Source organism: Cervus elaphus, chromosome 14, assembly GCF_910594005.1.
Source record: "Cervus elaphus chromosome 14, mCerEla1.1, whole genome shotgun sequence".
NCBI lineage: Eukaryota > Metazoa > Chordata > Mammalia > Artiodactyla > Cervidae > Cervus > Cervus elaphus.
Window position 1 is genome coordinate 6989847 of NC_057828.1, and position 12799 is coordinate 7002645.

Sequence of the window (12799 nt, forward strand, 5' to 3'; positions counted from 1 at the left end):
AGCCTTCTTGGGCAATCCTCAGTTGGCTCGCAGGGTTTTATTCCAAAAGGAGATAATTACTCCTCAGGGTAGGAAGTGGGAGCGATGATTATCTTTACTTACCTGTGTGCAAGTGTGTTAGTCTCTCAGTAGAGTCCAACTCTTTGCAACCCTATAGACTGTAGCCCACCATTCCTCTGTCTATGGGATTTCTCAGGCAAGAATACTGGCGCGGGTAGCCATTCCCTTCTCCAGGGGATCTTCCTGACTCAGAGACTGAACCTGGGTTTCCTGCATCGCAGGCAGAGTCTTCATTGCCTGAACCACCAGGGCAGCCCTTACTTACCTGAAGGTAAGTGATAAGTCCCATTGGACAGAGGGACAGCCCTGCCAGGACTGCGGCTGTCAAGAACTCTAAAGGCAAAAATGACCAACGGGGCCGTCTGTGCATTTTAGCTCCTGGGGTGCCAGGTGCTGGGATCCAGCGTCAGACCCAGAAGGCTGGGAGAGCTTCACTGAGAGAAGGACACTCAGCAAATCCCCCCCTTCCCCGGTGCCCTGGCCCCAGTCCCGGGTGCTCCAAGCCCGGAGACCTCATCCCCGGGTCAAGGCGCTCAGGGCAGCCCCAGAGGGCTGACAGAGGCCAGGCGGAGGAACGAAACCGGAAGAGGCGCTTGGACCCTGGCTCCCAGATGGGAGAGAGGGGTGGGCACCAGGGCAGAGCGAGCCCCAGGGATTGGCAGCGGCTGTGGGCAGGGCAGGCGGGCCGGGGGCGGAGTCGGGCCGTGCGTGTGAAAAACTCCGGCGGGCGCCGGGCTCTCCCTCCCCGCTCCGCCCTCCTCCCCCCTCCCCCCTACCCCCTCCCCCCTCCCCCCCCCAACCCCGGCCGCCTCCTCCTCCTCCTCCTCCTCCTCCCGCTCAGGTTGCAGCCTCTCCCGGGAGCCGCTCACCTTTCCCGAGCAGCGGCCGCCGCTCCGAGCGCGGGCAGGGACCCCAGCAGGGCGCAGGGCCCGGCCCCTCGGCGGTCGCGGGCGGGAGCCGGCGCGCCGCGGCCCCCAGGACACGCGCGGTGAGTCCCGCGGGCCACTCGCGGCGGCCGGCCGGGCGGCCCGGGAGGAGGGGGCAGCGCGGCGCCGGGGAAACGGAGCAAAGGTAAACCCAGCGGCTCTTAAAGGCGCAGGGCTGCTTCTGCTGGGGGCCGGGCTGTAGGGCGACTCCAGGGCCACGCGGGGAGGTCGGCGATCGCCGCGCGGCTGGGCCGGCATGCTGGGGGGCGGGCGATGCCCTCCCTGCGCAGGCCGGCTCCCGGCGTCCAGGGGCTTAGGACCGAGGGCTGTTTTGCCTTCTCAGGTCCGCCGCCCCTCCCGGGCGTCTCCAGCGGGACTCACTTTGACCTCCCCCGAGCTCCTAGGAAGCAAAGTTTTTCACCCGGTCGGAACGGGGCGCGTTCTCTGCTCCCTTCCTCCTGGGAAGGGCAAGGGTCAGGAGCCTCCGGTAATGGGAGAACCCGCCAGTGTGGGACCAGACCCCGCCTTGAAGGGCTTTCGGGGCTCCGGTGAACTTTCCAGAGAGGCAGGCTGGCGCGGTGGGAGGCCAGGGCCCTAGGGTGAAGGTGGAAGGACACGACACGTGAAGCCCTGAAGCGTCCAGCGCTAGGGGCTGTGTGGGGGTGCGGGGGTTGGGGGAGGGGGCTCTTCTCTCCCTGCCAACCAAAGGAGCAATGCCCCTTGCCCACCCAGCCGCAACAGGCAAAGGGTTAATGCAGTCATGGGAAGGGTGGGTGGCCAGTTGGGAGATGTAGCCTAAGGATTCTTGGGGAGGGGGGGAGATGGTCAGGAATCAGAAATCTGAAGTCTGCTCTGGCTGGAGGCCTCTCTTCCCTGCCTGTTGGGGGCCAGGGTTTCTGGAGCTGTCTGCAGGCCTTGTGGTGGGAGTCCTGCGGTTGAGACAGTGACTGATCTCCTGTGCTTGGGGTCAACACCCTGCTGGGCACCAGGGGCCTTTGATCCTCTCTGAACTCCTTCCCTACAGCATGAGTGGAGACCGCTCCCCAGAACCTCATCCCCACCCCCAGCCCGGCCCTCAGCGGTTCCCCAGCTGCGTCCTGAGCCCTGTGACTCACTGACACCACCGGCCTGGCCCTCCAGTGCCAGCGCCCTGTGAGATTCAGCATGCTCGTGGGGTGTTTTCCACTGGGCTGGGGCTCACAGCACATTCCTTGACACTGGCCTGAGGGAGCAGAATCCTTAGAACGAGGATGCTGGAATGTCTGGCTGACAGGCGCATCCTCGGAGATGCCCTGCCTTTCCTCTGACCTGGGCGGGGGGTCTGGGACCCCCTTGCTTAGGGTTGGGGGATGGCAAAGATGGCCCAGGCAACACTGGCTTCTAGGTTTGGGTCTGCATCCCAAGGTGTTCTGGAGAGAGGGTCACCTTGCCACAGGAGAGCTTCTGTCTCAGGTTACCCAGCTCCAGGCACCTCCCGTGCAGCTGATGAGCCTGTGAGCCTGACCTCCCCCGAGCCCTGCCCACTTGGTTCCTGGGACTCTCCCCTCTGGCTGCCCACCCCCAGCCAGGAGCTTTCATTCTTCCCAAACCTATTGGGGTTTCCAGAGCCAGAGTAGTTTTCAGTAAGTTACATTTGATTTCTTAATGCCCTAGTGGCTACCATTTATCAATTATCTACTGGGTGCCAAGCAGTGTGTCATACAGCTTTATGAGATAGGTATTATTTGTGCATGAGTGCGTGCTAAGTCACTTTAGTCATGTGCAACTTTTGTGACCCTATAGACAGTAGCCTGCCAGGCTCCTTTGTCCATGGGATTCTTCAGGCAAAAATACTGGAGTGGGAAGCCATGCCCTCCTCCAGGGTATCTTCCTGATCCAGGGATCGAACCCACGTCTCTTACATCTCCTGCATTTGCAGGCAGGTTCTTTACCAGTAGCGCCACTGCAGCTGTTACTATTATCCCACTTTATGGTGAGGAAGCAGAGACTCTGGGACACCAACTTTCCCCCTATCCACATAGGTGGGATCCCACTTCCTCTGACCTCAAGCCCCCTGGCTCTTAGTCTGTGCCCCCATCAAGGGAGACCCCAGCCTACTCTGGAGCTGTCTGGTTCTATGTTGGTCCTTGGAGAAGGAAGGATGGGTCTGGTGCTCTGAGTAAGGAGGCTCCCACTTGTCCCGTGCCAGGCAGAGCCCGGCTTCTCCACGGGTCGTGGGAGAGAGGCACCCGATCCGAGGAACAACTAAGTTCTTGGTCTAAGACCTCATGGGATCAGGCTGCCTGCCTTGGAAATGCCCCCTACCTCGGGCCTCGAGGAGATGGAGCTGCCTTTATGCCTGCATTTGTTTTCCCCGCAGACCCAGACTGACCTCTGGTGATCTGACCTTCCTGTGCCCAGGTAGACAGGCCCCGTGCCTGGCTTGGCCCCGCCCAGCTCCTACCCCAGTCTGGCCTCTACTTTCTGGGGTCACCCTGCTTTGGACTTTTGTTCAGTGTCTCCACCTATCCCTTCTCTGATTCGTTTTTTCCTTCCCTGAGTTTGAGATCTAAAGGACAGGGCCAGCCCCGCAAGTGCTCACTGTGTGACTCCTCTCTCCCAGCGAACTCCTGAGCTTCTCCCAGCCTGTTTCCTCACCAGTGAAATGGAGGTCATAACAGGGAAGGTTGTTACCCGAATTAAATGAAGTAATGTACAGTGCCTGGCACCTGGCAAATGCTAAATAACCAGTGACTTTATTTGTTGTTTGGGAATGAATTCCTAGTTATCACACTGTGCCTGGCTTTGGGTAGAGATGGAGGCAGGCTTTCCTAATCTCATCAGGCTGGGCCCTTAGCAGTGTCTTTTCCATTCCTCCAGATTGAGGAGGCGGTCCCTGTGTAAGAGAGTGGGGGCTAGGTGGGGTTCCTGTTAGGTGAGAACCTGCCCGGAGGGACCCAGGGGTCTGCGCTGTGGGACTCTACCCTCCCCTCTATCTCAGCTTCCAAGAGGAGCGAGGTGGGCCCTGGGGGCTGAAAAGCTAACAGCCTCCTGCTCTGAGGGCCCTCCACCAGGCCTCCCTTCCCTGGGGTAAGAAGACCCTCCCCCAGTGCTTAACTGCGGGCCCAACTCTGCTCTGTTGTCTGGGAGGGAGTGGCTGGCCTGCATCCAGACTCACCCGATTAGCTTTGCCCCTTTGGGCGTGAGTCACATTTCTCTTCTCCTGTCCACCCTGGACCCTTCGCCCTCCTGGCATCAGCTGCTGAGTAGGCACTTTCCCATCTCCGGGGTGGGAGCAGACCAAGGTCTTGTCCTGGGCGCCCCAGCGCACGTGCCCGCGCACGTACACAGAAGCCAGTGCTAAGGCTGGGCTCGTGGCTGCTCAGACATCTGGGACCCAGGATCACGACAGAGCCAGTGGCTGGCCTGGCAGGAGCTGGCCCATGGTGCAGGAGCAGACTAGGAAGAGGGGACGCTGTGGGCGCATCTCAGCCAGACCTCCCTTTGGAAGGAGAGCTCCCCCTAGCTCCTGACATCTTCAGGGTCCTGTCTGCAGAGGAGGAGCGGTAAGGTGGCAGGGTGAGAAGTGCCTTTAAACTCAAGAGGGTCTTCAGGCTCTCTGACAGCATGAGTGGCCCTGGTAAGACAGGACACTGGTCTGGAGACATTGGCCTGAACCTCTGAAGGGCAGTGGTGATACTGGGGACTCTGGATAGTGGTTTCTTCCTGTGCTCCCACCCCACCCTTCTGATGTTAAATAAAGTCTTTCCTGGAAATAGAGGGGTTGGTATAGACAAGATGACCCAATAATTTTTTAAAATATTTATTTATTTGGCTGCACTGGGTTTTAGTTGCAGCACGCAGGATCTTTGATCTTCCTTGCAGCATGCGGGATCTTTAGTTGTGGCATGCAAACTCTTAGTTGTGGCACGTGGAACCTGGTCCCCTAACCAGGGATCAAACCTGGGCTCCTTGCTTTGGGAGCTCGGAGTCTTAGCCACCGGACCACCAGGGAAGTCCTGGATGGCCTGCTAATGATGGCGCGCTGGTATGTTCATTCAGTTTTGCGTGTGGAGGGTGTGTCTCTTGCCCGTCAAGGATGGGGGCAGTGTTTGGGGTCAGTTCAGTCCTGCCCCTGTTGCTCAGGAAGTGGTTGCCTTAGGTGAAGGACCTTGCTCACCCGAGTTTTAGTTTCCTCCTTTAGAAAATGGAGAGAGGAACAGTATTGCCTCATGTGGTTGTGAGAATTCCGATGAGATAATGTCAACAGTACTGCTCGCCTTTTGCCTTACCTGGTGTGTGACCAGGGGCTGGTGGCAGGCAGAGTCAGCGGACCACATTTGGCAGTTCTCAGAACCCTGCCCTCTCCTTGATCACTGTAGAAACCAGGGCTCAGGCCCCCAGCTGGGAAGGAAACTATTCTTAAAACGTTTCTACACTCCCTTACCCCAAGCACCCTCTCCAGGTTATCATTATCGTGAGACGCTCTGGCAAAGCTCCAGAATGATTTCTGTCCTCACCCCTCGCTGCCATAAAGGAACCTCCCCTTTTCTTTCTTTGGGGGTCCCCTCAGGAAATAGGGCTGCTTCTCCCCTCTGGCCCTGGCCACCCAGCAAAGGAGATTCTTGCTGAGAGAACAGGCCCCGGGGGAGGGGGGCATAGCTGTCTTTCCCCACATCCTGGCAGGATCCAGCGCCTGGAAGCAGGTAGGGAGTAGGCCCTGTGCTGGAGGGCATCACGCTCATGACATGAGCAGTGCTGGGTCCCCAGACCCCCTCTGCCAGCAGGCCATGCATGGGCTGAGGCCAGGAAAGGGGGCCCTAGGCCCCTCCCTGTTCCTGGCACGGAGCTCAGCTGGCAGCACCCCTTGCCACGGCTGGGCCGGGTGCCACGCTCTGGGCTGACGCCAGACCTGCCTGGCTGCTTGCCTGGGCAAGGTGGCTCTCCAGTGGACGGCTGATGTCCCTGATAATGGTGCCCGGAGCAGGGAACGCCACCTCTGGCCAGACCCTTGCTGTCCCTTCCAGCCCCGGGGAGCAGAAAGGGCACCGAGCTCAGAGTCACAAGCCCTCGGTTCTAGTTTGGCTCTACCCCGTCGTCCAAGTGGCCTCGGGCCAGCCGCTCCCCTTTCTGAGTCTTCCTTTCTTCACCTGGTAGATGAGGGCCCAGACCTGGGGATTCCTAGAGCCCCGTCCAGGATGGCTGGTTTGTGATTCCAGCTTTTGCCAATCCTGCTGGCGAGGGGAGCTGTCCTTGGAGACCCCAGGAGGGACTCTTGATCCCCCAAACTCTGCAGCGCAGGGCCTTCCCCCAGCTGAGGCCGGGGTAGCTGGCCCTTGCCATCGCTCCGGTGGATGAGGAAGCCCTGGAAGGCTGCCTCCTTGTCAGACGGGAGGAGAAAAAGTACTTCCCAAAGCAGTGGGTGTGGGATTCAGACATCATACAGGCACTGATGCCCAACGGCGAGGCTTGAAGAACCATGGCTCTTGGCCAAATCCAGCCTATATTAGTCTGACCTGTGAGCTAAGAATGATATTTATAGGTTTAAGTGGTTGGGAAAAATTCAAAAGATGAAAGTAATATTTTGTGACACTTGAAAATTACATAATATATGAATTTTAGTGTCCACGAGTGAAGGTTTACTGGAACACAGCCACGCACTCCTTTCCATCCTGTCTGTGGGTACTTTTAGGGGGATAGAGTTGTGTGACGGCAGCAGAGACCGTATGGCCACAGAGCCTAAAATACTGGCAGTCTGGCCTTTATAGGAACGCTTGCCCACCCTGCTTAGATAACCATAGTTCTTCCAAGGTTTGCACCAAACAGTTCTGGAATCTCTATCTAAAAATACTTTCTTTTCATTTAAAAAGAAGTGTTGTTCTTTTAACATTAGCAATGAAAGTTCATTATGGAAATATTAGAAGCTGCAAATAAGCAAAAAGGAGGTATTAAAATCACCCGTAATTCTGTCACCCAGTTAGATAACTACTGTTAGCATTTTAATTTAGAGCCTTCTGGAATATATATATATATATAGTGTGTGTATGTGTGTGTGTGTGTCCTGCTGAATTATATAGTGTTTGTCTACATGTATTTATGGGTGTACATGTATGACACATATATGTCTAGCACACAGCTTTTATAAGTTGTACGCAAATGCCTTTTTCATTTAAATACACATCTCAAACTGCCTGCTGTCTCAGGGACTGTCCTAGGCCCAGTGGGGTAATTCTAGTATCCCAGGCCCTGGGGCAACATCCAGACCGAGGTGCCCAGCAGGCACTCAGGCCTGTGTGTGAGGCGCAGGGGCTTGGTGGGGCCTGAGCTGCGAATCTGGAAGTCATCAGCACGTGGGTGGTGGTTTCCACGGCAGGAAAGCCTGAGGTCACCAGGATGAGCATAGAGACAGAAGAACAGAGGACCAAAGAGGGAACTCTGAGCGGCGTGACATTCAGGGCCAGGTAGAGGAAGTGAGTTCCCAGACAGGGGAGGGAGGAGGAAGCTGGAGAGCCAGGGGCTGGGGGAGGGGAGACATAACGAGACTGGGACTGGGAGAAGCCAGCGCCGCCCCCAAGCTCTGAGCGGTGGGTGCCGCTGACGGGACATCTAAAGCACGGGGTGTTCGGAGGTGTCCCAGAGTGGGCCTTGGAGACAGACAGGAGCAGGGCAGTGGTCGTGGCCGCAGCGGCTGCCTGGACCTCGCCTGGTGAGAGGGAGGTAACGCTGAGTGTGAGGAGGCCAGCGTGCCCTGAAGGGTGGAGAATGTTGGCCAGGGTCCTTCAGAACATGGGCGTGGCGTCGCAGGGCCAGACTGGTGGTGGCGAGTGCAGGGAGTGCAGTATAAATAGGAACGTGGTCTAGAGATGTGGGAAACCCTCCCCTCCGGCCCCCTCACTGCTCATGAGACAGCTGTTCCCCTGGGATGCAGGCTTGAAGGCCCCTGCTGTTCTGTTGCTAAAGTTGGGTGTGGTGAGAAAGCCAGTGACGTTTCTCAGTCATGTCAGACTCTTTGAGACCCCATGGACTGTAGCCTACCAGGCTCCTCTGTCCATGGGATTTTCCAGGCAAGGGTACTAGAGTGGGTTGCCATTTCCTTCTCCAGGGGATCTTCCCAACCCAGGGATCGAACCCTGGTCTCCCACGTTGCAGGCAGACGCTTTACCCTCTGAGCCACCAGGGAAGCCCAGAGATGGGAACTAAGATCCCCTGACAGGCTGTTCAGTCTGGATGAGCGAAGACTAAAGGGCAGGCGACCTGGGTACTCTTTATTTCTCCTCCTGTTGGTTAAATAGAGGATGGTGGGCCTCAGGCTCTGTGCTTAAGCAAACAGAGTGGAAACAGAGATGAGCTGTTTCCACTGAGATTTGGCAAGGAACACTTAAGAAAAGGCTCCCGACTTTGGAATTTTAAAAACACTGGGTGGTAGTGAGGGGCCTTCCTGGAGGGTCTTTCTTTAATACATGCTGCTGAAAGGAGTGGAGGAGGGTCTCCTCTGTCTGGGAGGTGGGGTGGGCCTGGTCTGGAAGCAGATGTAGGAGACAGAGGTCTTGCCTGCCCTGGCTCCTTGCTCCCACCTCTGGTCTGGGATGTCTGGGACGGCCAGGGCCAGAGCTGACAGAAGGGTGCCTCGTCCCACCTTATCGCTTAGAAATCCACAACCTCTCCAGAGATTTTAGGCCAGCGTTGGCTGGGTGTCCAAAAAAGGCCAAAAGAGAAAATGCCAGAAGATAATATATGTGGCTTCATTCCTTGAGCCCCAGGAAGCCAAAAAGAGTGACAGGGTATCAGCAGGGCTGATGGAGCGGTCTGCGGTGAGGAGGGGTCATCTCTAGGGGTCAAGGTCTGAGCCTAGGTGGTCCACGTGACCCGTGAGGCCCTGGAAATCTGCCCCTGGGGGACGGGAGCCCAGGAGGAGGGCCCTGGGGCCTGCCAAGCCCCCTCCCCACAAGACCTGGGAGCCCCAACTCGGCACATGTTCAGCTGGAACCTCTCTTGAGGATTGTCTCCATCCCTTGTCTACGCCTCACCAAGCTGTGGGAACTGCCCACCCCGAGGCCTGCACAGACCTCAGTGGGACTGCAGCTGCTGGGCCGGAAGCCGCTGTCTCTGCCCCAACCCCCCCACTGCACCCCCACTGCCCTGGGGAAGGAGCCAAGCTTACAGCTGAGGCTTGGAGCCCAGTGGGCAACTGGCAGCCTCGGAGCAGCCTGCTTACCTCCAAACACTCCGTGAACCAGGAGAGCTGGGCTCTCATAGATTCGCTCACTGCTTGTTCGAGGGTTTGTGTGGTGCAGAGCCCTGTGTCAGGGGCTAGGGGTGTAATGATGAGTCAGACCAGTCCTTGCCCTGAACCCACCCACAGGCAAACCAGGGAGACAGACAAGGCAGCAGTCACAGTACAGCAAGCCAAGCGCGCTGCTTGGGGACATCTAGAGTGCCGTGGGGGCCCAGTGAGGGCCACGTGGCCGGGCCAGCAGAGTTTCAGGCTAGAGAGAACAGGAGGGGTGTGGCAGGAGGCATATGAGGAGGAGGCCACGTCTGCCTCGAGCCTTGAAGATGCAGACATTCGGTTGGCTTCCCCCTTGTCCCTGGTGCACCAGTCCCTGGGTTCCAGTTTCCATGGAGAGTCAGGAGAACCGAAGAGGAAAGGTGTCCCAGAGAGTCCTGGGCTGGCTGATGGACCCCCGCGCTTGCTCTCGTGTCCCCAGGAAGAGGGCAGGGCCAGGCCACCCACGTGGGCTCGAGTCCCACCTGCTAAGAGTTGGGGCTGGCCTGACAAGGAAAAGATAAACGTAGAAGCAGGACCTGGCCGGCCTGAGAGTGGAAGAAAGGGTCTACACACCGACAGAGTGTCCTGGGGGGTCAAGGTCTTTGTCTTCAACGGGTCTAACGTTTAAATGTAGTGGAGAGGCTCAGATGAGCCATTGTAGTGCGCGGGCTGTGGTCTAGTTCGGTGTGGCCATTCATCCCACCAACACTGGCCAAGCACCTGGCAGGTTGGTTCCACGTGAGGCCGCGGAAGCAAAGCTGCCCAAGTCCGTGCTCTTGCCCTGAAGGACATGTCAGTCTGGAGGCATCTTGTTTTACCTCCAGGGAGGGGGGGCGGCCATGTGCAGCCTCCCAGGGGAGGCAGCAGCTGAGTTTGGAAGCAATCTTACCAAGGAAAAAGCGAAGAAGGCCTTCCCAGGGCCAGGAGGGTGCTTTCCTCTGAGAATGTCAGCTGCATTCCTGAAAGCTGGACCCTCCAGGCAGGGGTGAGAGCAGAGAGAGGAGGAGACAGGGGTCAAAACACAAGAGGCCTGGTCTTCTGGCCACTGGAGTTTGGACTTTTTCCTGAGGGTGGTGTTAATACTGAAGGATTTAAAACGGGGAAGTGACGTCATCAGAAGGCAGCTGAGAAAGTCAGGTCTCACAGCTGGTGGCAACTGGATAGGAGGTTGGACACTATCCCCATTTTGCAGACAAGGATGCTGAGGTCTTCCCAGGTCACAGTGCTAGTAGGTGGGAGAGCTGGGGCTCCTCCCATGACTCCAAACCGCAGAGCCTTCTGGTGAGCAGGCCCGGGCAGCACGTGGCCCTCACGATGGGACTCTTGCATCAGGTAGGATGCCATTCCTCACTGCTGTGGCACCTGCCCGCCCGAGGCCCACGCAGACCTCCCTGGGGCAGTGGCTGCTGGCCGGAAGCTGTCCCCTCTGCCCCAGCCCACCATGCCCCCACTGCCATGGGGAAGAATTGGGGTGCACTTGTCTAGGACAGGGGCGACCCGGGGCCCCAGACAGCCGCCTCCTGACAGGCTTCCTGCAGGTTAGTCCAGCTTGCTCCTGGAAGGCCTTCCCCACCTGCCCCCACACATTGTGGCAGGAGCTGTGGGAATCTCTGAGCTCTGTCCCCGCACCCAGAGCATCTGCTCACGGGCAGGGTGACCACAGGCCTCACTGTCCACTGGGTCCCGGCCCCTCAGAAGGGCCCGGGCTGACGGCCTCTCCCCAAGGCTGGAGCTCACAGAGCAAGGTGAGTGATGAGGGCTCCAGGGCCTCTGCTTCCCCACTTCCTCCCGGCTCCAGGCGGTTATGGGGTGACTGGCTTCCCCTGAGGTTTGTTGCAAGCTAGGGAAACTAAAGCCTGAAGCCGTGCAGGGCAGGGTCAGTGAGAGGGTGAAGGAAGAGATGCTATCTGCCAGCTCCCTGCAGGCACGGTTCTGCTGGGCGGAAGGGGTGTCTCTGAAGTCCCAGCGTGTGACGTGTGCAGACTTGGTCAACCGTGGACCCTGGTTATTTTAAAACCTGCCCATGGGCCCAGAGTGGCCGAGGCAGGGCCAGGAAGCAAGCAGCGGAAAGTGTAATGAGGACCGTAGCTGGTGGTCAGCCTTTGAGAATGAGGGACAGACCCTCGGGGCTTCGGAAAGCAGGCAGTTGGAAATTGCTTCCTTCATCTCCTAGCCCTGGGCTCGCAGAGACTGAGACCGAAAAGAAAAGAAAACAAAGCAAAAGGGGGACTTGAAAAGCACTCACATACCTGGAACTCAGTAGGTGCTCCAAGTGCTGGTGAAACAGCCAGGCTGCTGTGTGCCGCAGAGCTAGCCTGGCAGTCGAAGCGTGCCTGGTGAGGGCGTGAGCAGTCCTGCCCGTGGCCCCATGGATGACGCACTTTCACAAGTGTGCCCGTCAGGTGGGCTCCCTCCTGGGGAGGCTTCTGGCGATGTGGGACCCGAACCGCATGCCACGGTGGGGAGTGGGGAGAGCTGAGCCCCAGAGGAAGGTGATGCGGCTTCTGAAGGGCCCTGGGTTGCAGGCTGCGAATCAGGGCTTTTTTTTTTAAAAAAAAATAAACTGTATTTCTTTATTATTTTGGCTGTGCTGGGTGTTTGTGGCTGGGCACCAGCCTTCCCTAGCTGCGGTGCATGGGCTTTTCTTATTGTAGCCCACAGGCTCAGCTGGTCCTCAGCATGTGGGATCTTTGCAGGCCAGGGATTGAACCCATGACCCCTGCATTGACAGGCAGATTCTTAACCACTGGACCACAGAGAAGTCCGAATGAAGGCTTTATTGAGGAAGGCAAAGGGACTTCTCATAAGGTTTCCTGAGGGATCTCAGAGCCTGGCTTCCTGGAGGTTGGGAGGTAAAGCTGACCTTGCCCCCTGCAACGGCCTGCAGCCAAACTCCTGTGAGAGGGAGGCCGTGGCCCAGCTTCCCCGGATGTTCTGCCAGGCTCCTTCTCTGTCTCCAGGGTCTGCCCACCTGGGTCTTCCAGGTGTCCCAGCCAGAGTGTGGGGGTTAGTTCTGGGTCCTGGCGGAGGTTGTCCTGGGGATGGGGAGCAGCCGCCATCTCTGCGCCTCCTGGATGGGGGTGATCGGCCTGCAGGCCGGTGGCCTCCCCGGGGGTGGGCGCTGTCTTCCCAGGGGCTGGAGGGCCCTGCCTGGCAGTGTCAGCCATGGGGGACCCCTCCTGCCTGCCCTGCCCTCCATCTGGAGGCTCCTGCCTGCCAATCACTGACCACGTCCCTGCTTCCTGTTCCTCTTCCACCCCAAGATCTCAAAGCGCCTTATGGACGGTAGGAATGTCTGTGAGGGATATGTGTTATAGGATGAGCTTTATATGGGCCTCCTTTCTGATATATTTTTACATCTGTGCCGGAAGCCGAGGGAAAAAAAAGAAGAGAGCTAACATTTTCTGAGTGCCTTCCTTGTGTCAACTCGGCACCCCCACTCAGACATCAGCGAATGTAAAGCTCGTGCCCCAAACCCACCAGGCCTCTGCTCCCAGCACCCCTCACCCCCACGGTGGCTGCCCGTGCTTCCCTGGCTCAGGCCAACCCCTTCGGAGCCCCGCCT

The 12799-nt window shown here is 58.1% G+C and overlaps 2 protein-coding genes across 4 annotated transcripts in view; one reads left to right on the forward strand and one right to left on the reverse strand.

The window, feature by feature from the left end:
• Positions 1-1244, reverse strand: part of LOC122708040 (translation initiation factor IF-2-like) — a 16650-nt gene extending 15406 nt beyond the window's left edge. The window contains exon 1 of the mRNA XM_043924121.1: positions 930-1244. Within this exon, the coding sequence (XP_043780056.1) occupies positions 930-1244 (315 nt within the window). The remainder of the gene's footprint in view (positions 1-929) is intronic.
• The window catches only part of CDK18 (cyclin dependent kinase 18), a 27201-nt gene continuing 15256 nt past the window's right edge, over positions 855-12799 (forward strand). For 2 of the 3 annotated variants that reach the window (XM_043923912.1, XM_043923909.1), the window contains exon 1: positions 917-1048. The gene's annotated coding sequence lies outside the window, so the exon portion shown is untranslated. Of the gene's footprint in view, positions 1132-12799 lie in introns of all 3 variants that reach the window. The other variant, XM_043923910.1, reaches the window with a different exon arrangement.